General features: G+C 43.3%; 1 protein-coding gene across 4 annotated transcripts in view; it reads left to right on the top strand.

Annotated features, from left to right (window-relative positions):
• The window catches only part of LOC121561898 (protein IWS1 homolog), a 40803-nt gene extending 23842 nt beyond the window's left edge, over nt 1–16961 (top strand). For 2 of the 4 annotated variants that reach the window (XM_041874342.2, XM_041874328.2), the window contains 10 exons: nt 1422–1537; nt 1653–1803; nt 1889–1971; nt 7713–7842; nt 7939–8056; nt 8369–8480; nt 12453–12512; nt 14700–14756; nt 14872–14983; nt 16109–16961. In XM_041874342.2, coding sequence (XP_041730276.1) covers nt 1422–1537; nt 1653–1803; nt 1889–1971; nt 7713–7842; nt 7939–8056; nt 8369–8480; nt 12453–12512; nt 14700–14756; nt 14872–14983; nt 16109–16234 — 1065 coding nt within the window. In that variant the 3' untranslated portion in view covers nt 16235–16961. Of the gene's footprint in view, nt 1–1421; nt 1538–1652; nt 1804–1888; nt 1972–7712; nt 7843–7938; nt 8057–8368; nt 8481–12452; nt 12513–14699; nt 14757–14871; nt 14984–15273; nt 15421–16108 lie in introns of all 4 variants that reach the window. The other 2 variants (XM_041874333.2, XM_041874338.2) reach the window with 2 other exon arrangements.
• Nucleotides 16962–17012: the final 51 nt, after the last annotated feature.

Raw genomic sequence — 17012 nt, 5'->3', positions numbered from 1 at the left:
TTTTTGCAACTGTATTGAAAATAAAAAATTGATATCACATTTACATAAGTATTCAGACCCTTTATTCAGTACTTTGTTGGAACACCTTTGGCAGCGATTACAGCCTCGAGTCTTCTTGGGTATGCCGCTACATGACGCGGTGTCTAGTTTCCTCCAGACGTGACGCTTGGCATTCAGGCCGAAGAGTTCATTCTTGGTTTCATCAGAGCAGATCATCTTGTTTCTCATGGTCTTAGAGGCCTTTAGGAGCCTTTTGGCAAACTCCAAGCCGGCTGTCATGTGCCTTATACTGAGGAGTGGCTTCCGTCTGGCCACTCTACCATAAAGGCCTGATTGGTGGAGCGCTGCAGAGATGGTTGTCCTTCTGGAAGGTTCTCCCATCTCCACAGAGGAACTCTGGAGCTCTGTCAGAGTGACCATCGGGTTCTTGGTCACCTCCCTGACCAATGCCCTTCTCCCCTAATTGCTCAGTTTGGCCGGGCAGCCAGCTCTAGGAAGAGTCTTGTTTGTTCCAAACATCTTCCATTTAAGAATGATGGAGGCCACTGTGTTCTTGGGGACCTTCAATGCTGCAGACATTTTTTGGTACCCTTCCCCAGATCTGTGCCTCGACACAATCCTGTCTCGGAGCTCTACGGACAATTCCTTCGACCTCATGGCTTGGTTTTTGCTCTGACATGCACTGTCAACTGTGGGACCTTTTATAGACAGGTGTGCCTTTCCAAATCAGGTCCAATTATTTGATTTTACCACAGGTGGACTCTAATCAAGTTGTAGAAACATCTGAAGGATGATCTATGGAAACAGGATGCACCTGAGTTTAATTTGGATTCTCATAGCAAAGGGTCTGAATACTTATTTAAATGTTTATTTATTTATATATAAATAAATTAGCTACAATTTCAAAAACTGTTTTTGCTTTGTCATTATTGGGTGTTGTGTGTAGATTGAGTATTTATATTTAATCAATATTAGAATAAGGCTGTAACGTAACAAAATGTGGAAAAGTGAAGGGGTCTGAATACTTTCCGAATGCACTGTAAGTTTGATTGAACGTTATGAAGCAATCAGAATGGAGAAAGCCCATTTAAAACCACTTAGAATTAATTTGTTGCCATCCTGGGGTCATGCACTCCCCATAAAGCATATTTAGCCTATAACTTTTATTATTCAGAAACATAAAATACTGCCATAATGTCAGAAATGAGAAAAATATAGTAAAATGGTAGTTTGACCATATCCAGTCCATTCAGATCTGTTAACAACAAGGGTCGGTTTCCCAATCACAGATTAAGCTTAATCTGTCTGGTAAACTGCCATCAAAGGTTTAGGGACTCTTGGGAATTGTCTAGACACCCAAACTATACCGCATCTTTGGTTCCCGTTCCCAACGGCTGACTTTGTTGTTTCTGCATCAATAGGGTTTCAATCAGGAGGATCTGGAGGGGGATAAGAACCAATCACAGGCCTCTGCAAAGAAAGCAATGGCTGATGACTCTGACTCTGATGAGGGCGTGGACAGGGGGGGTGGCCAAGAGTGAGTATCTCATGAAGTCTCTGTCAATGTTTTCAATCAATCGATTTACTCTTGTCACTATATTTTCATTCTATAGCGGAGGCATGGCTAATTGGCTGATTCTGTCTCTATTCAGCACCAGTTTCATGTCGGACTTTGACGTGATGCTGGCTCGTAAGAAGGCCCAGAGCGGGAAGCGACGACGGAACCGTGACGGGGGAACTTTCATCAGTGATGCTGACGACGTGGTCAGCGCCATGATCACCAAGATGACAGAAGCTGCAGAGGTGATGTTCTGGCCCCAAACTGTGTGTGTTCTGTCATAGGTCTTCACAATGCTGGTGTGGGTGTATCATTCTATGTGATTTACAGGAGGACAGAACACTGAACGCTCAGAAGAAGCCAGCCCTAAAAAAGCTGACCCTCCTTCCCACTGTAGTTATGCACCTGAAAAAGTGAGTCCATCCATAGCTCTCAATACTACCACAAGCATAGTGTGTAGACAGTGTACAAAACATTAGGAACACCTGCTCTTTCCATGACATGACCAGGTGAACGCTATGATCCCTTATGGATGTCACTTGTTCAGTCCACTTCCATCACTGTAGATGAAGGGGAGGAGACATGTTAAAGAAGGATTTTTTTAAGCCTTGAGACAATTGAGACATGGGTTGTGTACGTGTGCCATTCAGAGGGTGAATGGGAAAGACAAAATATTCAAGGGCCTTTGAACAGAGAATGGTAGTAGGTTCCAGGCGCACCTGTTTGAGTGTGTCAAGAACTGCAACGCTGCTGGGTTTTTCGCGCTCAACAGTGAGTGTCATGACTAGCCCACCACCCAAAGGACATCCAGTTTTCGACACCTTGTAGAGTCCATGCCCCAACGAATTGAGGCTGTTTTAAGGGAATAAAAAATTATATTTTAGTCATTTAGCAGACACTCTTATCCAGAGCGACTTACAGATAGTGAGTGCATACATTATTTTATTTTATTGAATTTTTCATACCCGTGGGAATCGAACCCACAACCCTGGCGTTGCAAACGCCATGCTCTACCAACTGAGCTACATCCCTGCCGGCCATTCCCTCCCCTACCCTGGACGACGCTGGGCCAATTTATTTGGGCTGCAATCTGAGGTGCAGTTAACTCTAATGAACGTATCCTCTGCAGAAGAGATAACTCTTGGTCTTCCTTTCCTGTGGCGGTGCTCATGAGAGCTAGCTTCATCATAGCGCTTGATGGTTTTTGCTTTGGCACTTGAAGAAACTTTCAAAGTTCTTGAAATTGTACAGATTGACTGACCTTGCCATAATATGGACTTGTCTTTTACCAAATAGGGCTATCTTCTGTATACCCACCCCTACCTTGTCACAACACAACTGATTGGCTCAAACGAATTAAGGAAAGAAATTCCACAAATTAACTTTTAACAAGGCACATCTGTTAATTGAAATGCATTCCAGGTGACTTCCTCATGAAGCTGGTTGAGCGAATGCCAAGAGTGTGCAAAGCTGTCATCAAGGCAAAGGGTGGCTACTTTGAAGAATCTGAAATATAAAATATATTTTGATGTGTTTAACACTTTTTTGGTTACTACATGATTCCATATGTTACTCTACAATGTAGAAAATAGTAAAAATAAAGAAATATCCTTGAATGAGTAGGTGTTCTAAAACTCTACAAAGTGTCAAAAGCGTTCCACTGGGATGGTGGCCCATTTTTCAAAGGGAATTAACTTTTGTCTTGCCCATTCAATCTCTGAATGGCACACATACACTATACATATCTCAATTGTCTCAAGGCTTAGAAATCCTTCTTTAACCTGTCTCCTCCCCTTCATCTACACTGATTTGAAGTGGATTTAACAAGTGACATCAATAAGGGTTCGTAGCTTCACCTGGTCAGTCTGTCATGGAAAGAGCAGTTGTTCTTAATGTATTGTATACTTGGTGTGTGTATGTACAGTGCATTCGGGAAGTATTCAGAGCCCTTGACTTTTTCCACATTTTGTTACCTTACAGCCTTATTCTAAAATTGATTAAATCAAAAAAGTTCCTCACTCAATACCCCATAATGACAAAGCAATAACAGGTTTTTTGACATTTTTGTAAATGTATTACAAATAAAAAAAAACATACCTTATTTACATAAGTATTCAGACCCTTTGCTATGAGACTCGAAATTGAGCTCCGGTGCATCCTGTTTTCATTGATCATCCTTGATATGTTTCTACAACTTGATTGGAGTCCACCTGTGGTAAATTCAATTTATTGGACATGATTTGGAAAGGCACACACCTGTCTATATTAAGGTCTCACAATTGACCGTGCATGTCACAGCAAAGCCATGAGGTTGAAGGAGTAGTCCGTAGTGCTCCGAGACAGGATTGTGTTGGGGCACAGATCTGGGGAAGGGTACCAATTGATTTCTGCAGCATTGAGGTCTCCAAGCAAGGTCCCCAAGAACACAGTGGCCTTCTTAAATGGAAGAAGTTTGGAACCACCAAGACTCTTCCTAGAGCTGGCCACCTGGCCAAACTGAGCAATCGGGGGAGAACGGCCTTGGTCTGGGAGGAGACCAAGAACCCAATGGCCATCTGACAACTCCAGAGTTCCTCTGTGGAGATTGGAGGACCTTCCAGAAGGACAACCAATCTCTGCAGTACTTCACCTTTATGGTAGAGTGGCCAGACGGATGCCAGTTGTCAGTAACAGGCACATGACAGCCCGCTTGGAGTTTGCCAAAAGGCACCTAAAGGCCTCTCAGATCATGAGAAACAAGATTCTCTGGTCTGATGAAACCAAGATTGAACTCTTTGGCCTGAATGTCAAGCGTCATGTCTGGAGGAAACCTGGCACCCATTCCTACGGTGAAGCATGGTGGTGGCAGCATCATGCTGTGGGGATGTTCTTCAGCGGCAGGGATTGGGAGACGAGTCAGGATGAGAGAGAAATTAACTGAGCAAAGTACAGAGTGATCCTTGATGAAAACCTGCTCCAGAGCGCTCAGGACCTCAGACTGGGGCCAAGGTTCACCTTCCAACAGTAGATGACCCTAAGCACACAGCCAAGACAACGCAGAAGTGGCTTGGGAACAAGTCTCTGAATGTCCTTGATTGGCCCAGTCAGAGCCCGGACTTAAACCCAATCTAACATCTCTGGAGAGACCTGAAAATACCTGTGCAGCGACGCTCCTCATCCATCCTGACAGAGCTTGAGAGGATCTGCAGAGAAGAATGGGAGAAACTCCCCAAATACAGGTGTGCCAAGCTTGTAGCGCCATACCCAAGAGGACTCGAGGCTGTACTTGCTGCCAAAGGTGCTTCAACAAAGTACTGAGTAAAGTGTCTGAATTATTTTTCAGTATTACATTTTTTATAAATTAGCGAACATTTCAAGAAAACTGTGTTTGCTTTGTCATTATTGGGTATTGTGTGTAGCTGGATGATGGAACAAAACAATTTAATCAATTTTAGAATAAGGCTGCAATGTAACAAAATGTGGAAAAAGTCAAGGTGTCTGAATACTTTCAGAATGCACTGTGTATACATATATGTGTGTACTGTGTGTGTGTGTGTGTGTGTGTGTGTGTGTGTGTGTGTATACAATATATATACAAAAGTATATGGATACACCTTCAAATTAGTGGATTCGGCTATTTCGAGCACACAGCAATGCAATCTCCAGAGACAAACGTTGGCAGTAGAATGGCCTTACAATAACTGTTCGTCGGGAGCTTCATGAAATGGGTTTCCATGGCCGAGCAGCCACACACAAGCCTAAGCTCACCATGCGCAATGCGAAGCGTCGGCTGGAGTCGTTTAAAGCTTGCTGCCATTGGACTCTGGAGCAGTGGAAACGCGTTGTCTGGAATGATGAATCACGCTTCACCATCTGGCAGTCCGACGGACAAATCTGGGATCGGCAGATGCCAGGAGAACGCTACCTGCTCCAATGCATAGTACCAACATTAAAGTTTGGTGGAGGATTAATGGTCTGGGCTGTTTTTCATGGTTTGGGCTAAGCCCCTTACCTTCAGTGAATGGAAATGTTAACGCTACAGCATACAATGACATTCTAGATTATTCTGGTTTCCAACTTTGTGGCAACAGTTTTGGGAAGGCCCTTTCCTGTTTCAGCATGACAATGCCTCTGTGCACAAAGTGAGGTCCGTACAGAAATGGTTTGTCTAGATCTGTGTGGAAGAACTTGACTGGCCTTCACAGAGCCCTGACCTCAACCCCATCGAACACCTTTGGGATGAATTGGAACGCCGACTGCGAGCCAGGCCTAATCGCCCAACATCAGTGCCCAACCTCACTAATGCTCTTGTGGCTGAATGGAAGCAAGTCCCCGCAGCAATGTGCCAACATCTAGTGGAAAGCCTTCCCAGTAGAGTGGACTCTGTTATAGCAGCAAAGGGGGGACCAAGTCCATATTAATGCCCATGAGTTTGGAATGAGATGTTCGACGAGCAGATGTCCACATACCTTTGGTCATGTAGAGAGTGTGTGTGTGTGTGTGTGTGTCTGTGCACGTGTGTACACACACAGTACCAGTCAAAAGTTTGGACACACCTACTCATTCAAGGGTTTTTCTTTATTTTGACTATTTTCTACATTGTAGAATAATAGTGGAGACACCAACTGTGAAATAACACAGGAATCATGTAGTAACCAAAAAAGTGTTAAACAAATCCAAATACATTTTATATTTGAGATTCTTCAAAGTAGCCACCCTTTGCCTTGATGACAGCTTTGCGCACTCTTGGCATTCTCTCAACCAGCTTCATGAGGAAGTCACCTGGAATGCATTTCAATTAACAGATGTGCCTTGTTAAAAGTTAATTTGTGGAATTTCTTTCCTTAATTCGTTTGAGCCAACCAATTGTGTTGTGACAAGGTAGGGGTGGTATACAGAAGATAGCCCTATTTGGTAAAAAACCAAGTCCATATTATGGCAACAACAGCTAAAATAAGCAAAGAGAATTGACAGTCCATCATTACTTTAAGAGATGAAGGTCAGACAACCCAGTTTCTTCAAGTGCTGTTGCAAAAACCATCAAGCTCTATGATGAAACTGGCTCTCATGAGGACTGCCACAGGAAAGGAAGACCCAGAGAGAGTTACCTCTGCTGCAGAGGATAAGTTCATTAGAGTTAACTGCACCTCAGATTGCAGCCCAAATAAATGCTTCACAGAGTTCAAGTAACAGACACATCTCAACATCATCTGTTCAGAGGAGACTGCGTGAATCAGGCCTTCATGGTCGAATTGCTGCAAAGAAACCACTACTAAAGGACACCAATAAGAAGAGACTTGATTGTGCCAAGAAACACGAGCAATGGACATTAGACCGGTGGAAATCTGTCCTTTGGTCTGATTATTCCAAATGTGCGATTTTTGGTTTCAACCGGCGTGTCTTTGTGAGACTCATAGTAGGTGAGCGGATGTTCTCTGCATGTGTGGTTCCCACCGTGAAGCATGGAGGAGGTGGTGTGGGGGTGCTTTGCTGGTGACACTGTCAGTGATTTATTTAGAATTCAAGGCACGCTTAACCAGCATGGCTACCACAGCATTCTGCAGCGATACGCCATCCCATCTGGTTTGCGCTTAGTGGGACTATTATTTGTTTTTCAACTCGACAATGACCCAACACACCACCTCCAGGCTGTGTAAGGGCTATTTGACCAAGAAGGAGACTGATGGAGTGCTGCATCAGATGACCTGGCCTCCACAATCATCCGACCTCAACCCAATTGAGATGGTTTGGGATGAGTTGGACCACAGAGTGACAGAAAAGCAGCCAACAAGTACTCAGCATATGTGGGAAAAGCATTCCTCATGAAGATGGTTGAGAGAACGCCACGAGTGCAAAGCTGTCATCAAGGTGGCTACTTTGATTTGTTGAACACTTTTTTGGTTACTACATGATTCCATATGTGTTATTTCATAGTTTTGATGTCTTCACTATTATTTTACAATGTAGAAAATAGTAAAAATAAAGAAAAACCCTTGAAATGAGTAGGTTTGTCCAACCTTTTGACTGGTACAGTGTGTTTTTGTGTATATATATATATTGACTGAATGATTAGAGAGTGACTTTAAATGAAAACATAGTACAATTGAGTTTACATGTATTATGTAGGTGTTTTGCCTGTGTATATGGTCTGACGTGTGTGTGTGTGTGTGTTCAGGCAAGACCTCAAGGAGACGTTCATCGACAGCGGGGTGATGTCGGCAATCAAGGAGTGGATTGGCCCGCTGCCAGACAAGAGTCTTCCGGCCCTCAAAATCAGAGAGGATCTCCTCAAGATCCTACAGGAAGTAAGTGCTAGGGATTCCATTCCCCCGAAAAGTCACCATGGTTTTTAATCTTTATGAAGACCTGTGTTTTCATATTGTTGTCCGTTCTCCCCCCAGCTCCCCAGTGTGAGTCAGGAGACTCTCAAACACAGCGGGATCGGCCGAGCCGTCATGTTCCTCTACAAACACCCCAAGGAGTCGCGCCCCAACAAGGACCTCGCCCTCAAACTCATCAGTAAGTGCCTACATACCTACGCTCAAAAACATATAAAATGTGCATTCAATAATGTGCATTTGGCTGAAGTAATAGCTGCCCAAGTATTGTCTGACTCTGAGTCAAGTAAATAATGAATTAGGTCATTAAAGGGATAAAAAATGTTTATCTCATTTTCACTCACCTGTTTCATAGTGTTGTTTTTTTTAGCAAGTTCCAGTAGCTTCTAACTAGCATGTAGCAATGGGACACGGCTCCTCTGTAGAGGTTTGTTTGAGTGTTGGTGGTATAGTATTAGTGTTGATAGTGGGTATACGTGTTGTGTCTGTACAGACGAGTGGTCCAGGCCTATTTTTGGCCTGACGTCTAACTACAAGGGCATGACGCGCGAGGAGAGACAACAGAGAGACCTCGACCAGCAGATGCCGCAAAAAAGACGCCTCAGGTAAATGTGCGCACACACCCCAGGGTTTCCGTTAGGAAAATGTGGAGCCGGACAACTTGACCGGGAAGGTTTTTTATTTACCGCACATTTGAGAAATTTACCGGACCCATATGCATTGGGTGCATAACCCATTAGGGCGTCTACCCACAGCACTCAGAAGGATATAAATCACATTTAGATTATGGCAACTCGTATTGAAGAGGACAATACAACATCATTTTCAAACATTTTTCGAAATGCAATTTCGTGGGAAAACACCATACTAAACAGCGCACCTGGTTCCATATGTGACAGAGATGAAAATCTCTGTTAGAAACTTAAAAAGAGGAGGAATCTAAAGATGCAACAACTACGATGGCTTGCTAATATGAGTAGGATTGTGCCTTTGGCTTCTGGACAATAAAATAAAGTTGATATGAAAACCAGTAGAACAGGAGAGAAATGGCATAGCGGTGGGTCCAATGGGGAAGTAAATGGAAATACATTTGCCAAAATTATATAATTACTCTTGTCTATACATAAATAAATAAAATTATTCAAAACACTTCACCAGAAAGCATGACTTGGCCACAGAGGAATTAATTAAATTAAAATTAATGTAGGCGGTGGATCAGCTTTAATATTGCATATAGATTATGGCTTCCATCAATGCAATTGTCTTCATAATTTCCAATCCCCCTTATATATATTATTTTTAAATATATTTTCCTTTATTATTTTCCGCTAACACTATCACCCCTCCCCTAATTGGAGTAAACTAATGGAGAACAACACTTCGGCTTCTACTTCAAGCTTATACCTACTATATACATTTTACGGACACAGTATATTTTACATTAGATTTTATTTGTTTTTAGTTTCATGCTTGATCTACCCTCAACCCCTCCCATCTGCACTTCATGACCAAAAGTATGTGGACATCTGCTCGTCAAACTTCTCATTCCAAAATCATGGGCATTAATAGGGAGTTGGTCCCCCCCTTTGCTGCTATAACATCCTCCACTCTTCTGGGTAGGCTTTCTACTAGATGTTGGAACATTACTGTGGGGACTTGCTTCCCTTCAGCCACGAGCAATAGTGAGGTCAGGCACTGATGTTGGGCAATTAGGCCTGGCTCGCAGTCTGCGTTCCAGTTCATCCCAAAGGTGTTCGATGGGGTTGAGGTCAAGGCTCTGTGCAGGCCAGTCAAGTTCTTCCACACCGATCTTGACAAACCAGTTCTGTTTGGACCTCGCTTTGTGCACAGAGGCATTGTCATGCTGAAACAGGAAAGGGCCTTCCCCAAACTATTGCCACAAAGTTGAAAGCACAGAATCGTCTAGAATGTCATATGCTGTAGCGTTAAGATTTCCCTTCACTGGAACGAAGGCGCCTAGCCCGAACCATGAAGAACAGCCCTAGACCATTATTCCTCCTCCACCAAACTTTACAGTTACCACTATGCATTGGGGCAGGTAGCGTTCTCCTGGCATCCGCCAAACCCAGATTCGTCTGTCGGACTGCCAGATGGTGAAGCGTGATTCATCACTCTAGAGAACGCGTTTCCACTGCTCCAGAGTGCAAATGGCGATCTTTACACCACTCCAGCCGACGCTTGGCATTGCGCATGGTGATCTAAGACTTGTGTGCGGCTTCTTGTGCTGTTGCTTCCAGAGGCAGTTTGGAACTCGGTAGTGAGTGTTGCAACTGTGGACAGACGATTTTTACGCGCTTCAGCGGTCCCGTTCTGTGAGGTTGTGTGGTCCTCCACTTCGCGGCTGAGCCGTTGTTGCTCCTAGACGTTTCCACTTCACAATAACAGCACTTACAGTTGACCAGAGCAGCTCTAGCAGGGCAAGAATTTGACGAACTGACTTGTTGGGAAGGTGCTGTGATGTTTCACAAAGTTCTGAATCTATATACATTTTACGGACACAATATATGTTACATTATCTTGTTTAAAAAAAAATGTTAGTCCCACTCTTAAGCTCCCCTCAACCCCTCTCTAAACACCATCCAGTTTTGATTTCTATTTGCCATATATTTTTCAACTGTGCTATGATACTTCACAAAAGTTCTGAATCGAGGCTCATTAGCTTCTTTTAATAAATAGCTGTGGATTGTTTCAAATCACAAGCTCATAGACCTATGCCTATTTGAAAAGACTGTGTCGTGGAAATTCTACACAGAAACACTCGAAGTCAATCTTAAATGAATCGTTGTTTATTATCCGCACGTTGGAGAGGTTCCAACCAACTCAATGCAAATTGTGTGACTTGTTTGCCCTTACATTTTTTATTTTGATCAATTCCCCATTATGTATGTCACCAGTAGTAAATGTACTCTTAATCCCCGTCATTTTGTTAAATTAATTTCTGTTAATGCATGTATTAATTAGTCATTTTACCATTCTCATTCTCTGAGTTGAAACGTTGTTTGCAGAGTTCACAACCTGCTACACAGTTTATTTTATAACCATCATTTACGAAATTTGTCAATTATTTTATTGTCTTTTGTTTAAAGTGCTCCATGTGAGCAATGAGCATGTCTGGTTTCTGTGCTGATAATGTTGAGGGAGCACCCGTACAAATACCAGGCCTGCTGTGCATATATGTAGGAAAGTGTTTTTTAACATCCATTGCGAATGATAATATATTACAATTATAGTTCCTCACAGTAAGCTGTTGATAAGATTTTTCCAAATAATTTCCCCCTCGATAATCACCAATCCTCAGTGTGAAAGAGCAATGGAAGTTATAGGCCTACTGCGGCATTTGCCTATATGCTGTGAGTTCCATGCGCTCATTTCTTCAGCCGCCAATGGATCACGGTGTATCAATGTGTCCATATGAGGCTGGTGATCTCGCATTAGTTGACTTTTAACTTTCATATTTGTATATTTTTAATTCTGTTTTTTTATGATTAACCACGTGACAATGATTTTAAGAAACTAAAAGGTTATTATTGGAATGAAACTGTTCCACGAAAACTTGCACACAGAACGGTAGAAATGGTAGGGTAAATTGCCTATGAAGTCTTTATTTTAAAAAATCCTCCCAAGTTTCCATGGTTAAATTTAGCCTATAGGCTACTTTGAAGCAAGGTAAGACATGCCTCATAATATTAAATAAAACATTCAGGTTTCAAACAATTAAGTATGTTTACAAAATGCATACTGCCTCCAGCTCACATTGTAAAGTGGTGGGTGATGTGCTGATAACCTGTTGCCTGCACTTGAATGGTAAATGGGAGGCGTGCTTCAATTACCAGTTGAGAAATAAAAATAGCGCTTTTCAATCGTGCACCAAAACGGTTTTTAACACGTGACTGGATTTAGAATTGTTGCACAATGAATGGGTTTATAAAAGCACATGTTTTACTCCAGCAGCAACCACCTGAGGAGCTGCAGCAGAACTCCTGCTCTAAATAGGCTGTGTATGTGTGATAGTTGTGTTGGATAAATAAGATACATAATGACTAACGAAAATACACACACAGGCCAATTTAATTCCACTAAATTATGCAAATTAACCCATAGACCGATAAGCATGATGGTCAAATGTATTTACATTGACTATTTACATAAATGAATAAAAGGCATTATTTTGCAATGGGATTTTGTTTCTCCCGGTCATTTTTATCTGCTTAATTTTTTCCTGCGGCCAAAAAAGGCTGACGGAAACCCTAACACACACGCGTGGATGTCCCACACTCACTTGTTCTACAATATACCCCTTAAACACACGCATGCAGTTGTCTCACATTATCACAGTAGACATGATCTGTTCACTCCAACCAACCCCCTCCCACCCTTTCCAGCTCATTGTCCCACTGTTCCTATCTATTCCTCCTGCCTGTCCTCCATTCATTCACTTTTCAGTCCTCTCACTCCTTCTTTCACTGTGTCACTCTGCTCATCTTTGTCAAATCCCCCTCTCTCTCCATGACATCTGTCTATACTTCCCGACGTCCCCCTTCCTCCTTCCCCCCCAGTCAGCCCCAAAAGGTGGAGAGGTCCAAGGAATCGGATGTCTTCTCCCCGCAGCAACTCAGGTTCAGTGTGGTTGCATGGTTGCTCTGCCACCCGAGTGACTTTGGCTGCAGTCAGATTTTCAACCCCCCAGGTTGTTATGCTTAGTTTTTTACCCAGAGACAATGATCCAGTTGTTGGTATGAATGATAGTAGAGGAAAGAGTCAGATTGAGCCTAGAGTTACTGAGGCTTTGTTGTGTGAGTATGGCTTCATTTTGAGCGGTGTTAGTGTGGGAGATTCTCTTCATTTTCACCATGTTGGATCAGTGTTTGCTGTTGTAACTCTTACTATGTCTGTCAGAAGCTAAAACGCATCACTGGGCCAGGGCTTCTATCTTAGCATAAAGCAGAGTATACAGTGGCTTGCGAAAGTATTCACCCCCCTTGGCATTTGTCCTATTTTGTTGCCTTACAACCTGGAATTAAAATTGAAACAGGTTTCCCTCAAGAATTTCCCTGTATTTAGCGCCATCCATCATTGGTTTGGTGTTGGGTTTGTGCCAGACATAGCGTTTTCCTTGATGGCCAAAAAGCTCAATTTTAGTCTCATCTGACCAGAGCACCTTCTTCCATATGTTTGGGGAGTCTCCCACATTTTTTTCTTTAAGCAATGGCTTTTTTTCTGGCCACTCTTCCGTAAATCCCAGCTCTGTGGAGTGTACGGCTTAAAGTGGTCCTATGGACAGACACTCCAATCTCCGCTGTGGAGCTTTGCAGCTCCTTCAGGGTTATCTTTGGTCTCTTTGTTGCCTCTGATTTAATGCCCTCCTTGCATGGTCCGTGAGTTTTGGTGGGCGGCCCTCTCTTGGCAGGTTTGTTGTGGTTTACATTTTTTTATAATGGATTTAATGGTGCTCCGTGGGATGTTCAAAGTTTCAGATATTTTTTTATAACCCAACCCTGATCTGTACTTCTCCACAACTTTGTCCCTGACCTGTTTGGAGAGCTCCTTGGTCTTCATGGTGCCGCTTGCTTGGTGGTGCCCCTTTCTTAGTGGTGTTGCAGTCTCTGGGGCCTTTCAGAACAGGTGTGTGTGTGTATATATACTGAGATCATGTGACACTTATATTGCACACAGGTGGACTTTATTTAACTAATTATGTGACTTCTGAAGGTAATTGGTTTCACCAGATCTTATTTAGGGGCTTCATAGCAAAGGGGGTGAATACATATGCAGGCACAACTTTTCCGTAATTTTTTATTTTTTTTTTACTTCACCAATTTGGACTATTTTGTGTATGTTCATTACATGAAATCCAAATAAAAATCAATTTAAATTACAGGTTGTAATGCAACTTTTGCAAGGCACTGTAGCTATGGATCTCTTTCTCAGTTAGCAGTGAAGGTTGTCTGGCCATTGCCCTCCCGCTGACCTTTTAACCCTACCCTCTGTGTACTTCATACCCTCTTGCTCTTCAAATGACATCTCTCTCTAGCTGAGGAATAAACTACTTAGTTTTTTTGGTGTTTCTTCATATGTAGCTTGTACGTTTTGTTTGGGTGTGCATTGTGTGTTGATAGAGTTCAATGCTGTATTGATACATGGTTATGTTAGGACCTAAAGAACTGAGTCAGTTCGGGCAGTACACAGAAGGGCAGTACACGAGTGACATTCAGAGTAAATTTCCTATTTGGTATAGCCTATTTTATTAAATATTATATACACAACTCAAGAGTAATGTAGTCTAGACAGAGCAGAGAATTCCTCCGAATCAGTGCCAATAGGGGGCGATTTAAATCATATATCAAAATATTTTATAAGTACATAATCACGATAGGGCAAAGGTCGGCATCGCCTAACCCTACTACCACAGAGTTTCTTAACCCAGAGGCCCAACGTCTTGAGACTTCCCGGGAATGCTTGCGAAACAGTCCAAGCAGACCAGGCCTGGGTTTGGGGTCTGAGAAGTCTATGAGAGAAGGGAAAATGTGTTCCTTAGTTGTCGCCATGACATCGCCGACAAGCGTGATCAGGGATTTTTATTGAAGAAGCAGTTTCTGCCCATCTTCATACTGTACGGTCTTTGCTACTACTCTCAAACTCTAACCTTTGAACAAGAAAGTGGCAGTAACGGCATGTGTTAAGACTTAAGACCAGAGTGCTAGCTGCACCCTTACTGTTGGTTAACTGTGTGTGGCCAGGTCAGTCAGTAGTCACTCAGACTGTATGTCAACTCTTTCTCTCTCCCTCCCCCTCTCTCTCTACAGTTCAGGGGGACAGACTCCTCATAGAGACCTGGAGAAAGTGCTGACAGGAGAAGAGAAGTGAGTAGTTGTGACCTGGGTGTTCACATGTTATGTGTGTCTGAGTTCTTTGTCTGTCTTGAGTCCATGTGTGTGTTGCTCTCTGCTGACCCCTCCTGTGTTTGTTGCCCGACAGAGCTCTGCGCCCAGGCGACCCTGGGTTCTGTGCCCGAGCCAGGGTGCCCATGCCATCCAACAAGGACTATGTTGTGCGGCCCAAATGGAACGTGGAGAGCGAGTCCAGAGCAGTGAGTGTTTGTCCGTCCATTTGTCTGCCTGGGAGAAGGGAGGAGAAAGGACCCCTGATAGTTTTCCCATTGCTTTTAACTGTCTAGATCAGACCAATTTTCTTCTCATCAGACCTGAAATCCTGGATTCCGGACATAACCGTTTCTAGGTCATTTTAGTTAAGTTACCTTAGGTATGACTGTGAACTGGGTCTGAATTGTAGCTTGTTAGATGTTTTGTCACTACATGACGTGGGCATTAGTAAGGGAAGGACAGTAAGGAGCTGAATGTGATTGGTTCCCGACTGTAGACAGGCTTTAAGAAAGGGATAAGCCGATTGGAAAAGCACAAGCGTCGCATCGCCCAGCAGAGGTCACAGCGGCGCATCACGGCGGTGAAGATCAACGTGGACGGCAACGGCATGCCCCTGTAATTCCTACTGTCGCCAGACGGGGCAGTAAGTGCCACCTGCATGTCTTGCTGGTCCTGGGTAGGACAAAGTTGCCCATATACACTGATCTTAGGTCAGTTAATGGTTACCCCCACTAATGGTGAAGGTTGGGAATGAGAGAGGGTAAGCTGATCGTAGGTCAGTTCCTGAGGCAACTTCTACCCAGGGCCACTGTGTGCAGTGTGGACTGGAGAGCAACTGTCCCACCACTTACCAAGTCAAACGGTTCTGCACGCTGTTGCTCAACCGCCTAATGAATGAGTCCCCTGTTTATAACATATAACACACAGTACTACACTGTTTGAGCTGTGACCTGTGAACTTCCCTGGTTTTAAGACATTAGGCTATACCAGCATGTCGCTTGAGTTTCTGTGTCCAGCACGGTGGGAATGTGTTACTATTCAACTTAGTGTTCAGAGTTTGTTTAAATACTAGGGTTACAAAACGTAATGCACTCCAACAGATACGTTGTTGAAACATCAGATCGACAGAACATTCCAAATTTGATGTGTGTGTTTGTGTGTCTCGGTAACCTTTCTCGCTAGGCTTATAGTGTTACTACCATATTACCACTTTGGCCAATATTGTGGCGAAGACGCACTGATGTGTTTTGGTGAATGTTTGCGACAGAGTAGTTCCACTTTCCTGTCTCTCCTTTTGTAATCCTCTCTTATCTCCCCCCTCTGTCTCCCAGGCCCCGGTTAAGAAGGGCATGTCACGGGTGGACAAACAGTTGCGTCGCTTCGCCGACATAAAGCGTATGACGAAGACAGGCCACGCGGTGAAGATCAGCGTCCAGGGCAACCGGATGCCCCTCTGATTTTTTTTTTTCTTGATTTTTCTAGCTTTCCCACCTTTTTTTCTCCCTTTTAATTTGTTGATCTTATAGCATGGTCCCAGTTCAAATTCTTCATCCTCCTTCTTTCCTTTCTTGAAGTGATTGGCTACTAATCTGACAGCTGGCTAGGTGAAAGCATAGGTTTCAATACATAGCTTTTACTGATCCAGTAATATCAGAGCTGTGATAATTCCAAGGAAGGGAGGATGGAAGAATGCAATTATTTAAATTATTTGATTAGGGCCGGGGTCCCAGTTCTGTGTGCTTTAGCCAACTCCTCTAACTAGCATGACAATGGTCAGAGGAGTTGGCTAAAGCACATACAGATGGGACCATGCTATCGTCCCCTATACAAACCCCCCCAGCCCAGCCTGACTGTATGATAGTGGTGTGGCTTCACAGGCTGGTTGGCCTTCGGTCCTCTAGACTTTGGGATAGATTCAATACAGATTGTGGAAGATTCGCGTTATAGCGCAATTTAAATTTTAAGGTAATTTCTGATTGAGCAGACATGCAGTGTTTACCGAACATTGCCCTTAAATTTCTATAGCGCTGATCTTCCGTGCTCCGTATTGAATATACGTTAGGCCATTATTGTTTTACTTTGTTTCTGAAGAAGCTGTACAGACGTAGGAGCTGCCTTTGTGTGTCTTCACTGTGTGCCGGTTGGTTCCGAAGTTACTTTCGTAATAAAGAGGGTTTCACCAGATCTTAAATTCTCTTCATCATCTTTATTTGAGAAAGGTTACCTATGGCCTTT

Source organism: Coregonus clupeaformis, chromosome 5 (genome assembly GCF_020615455.1).
Source record: "Coregonus clupeaformis isolate EN_2021a chromosome 5, ASM2061545v1, whole genome shotgun sequence".
NCBI classification, from domain to species: domain Eukaryota; kingdom Metazoa; phylum Chordata; class Actinopteri; order Salmoniformes; family Salmonidae; genus Coregonus; species Coregonus clupeaformis.
This window is presented reverse-complemented; position numbering and strand designations above follow the sequence as displayed.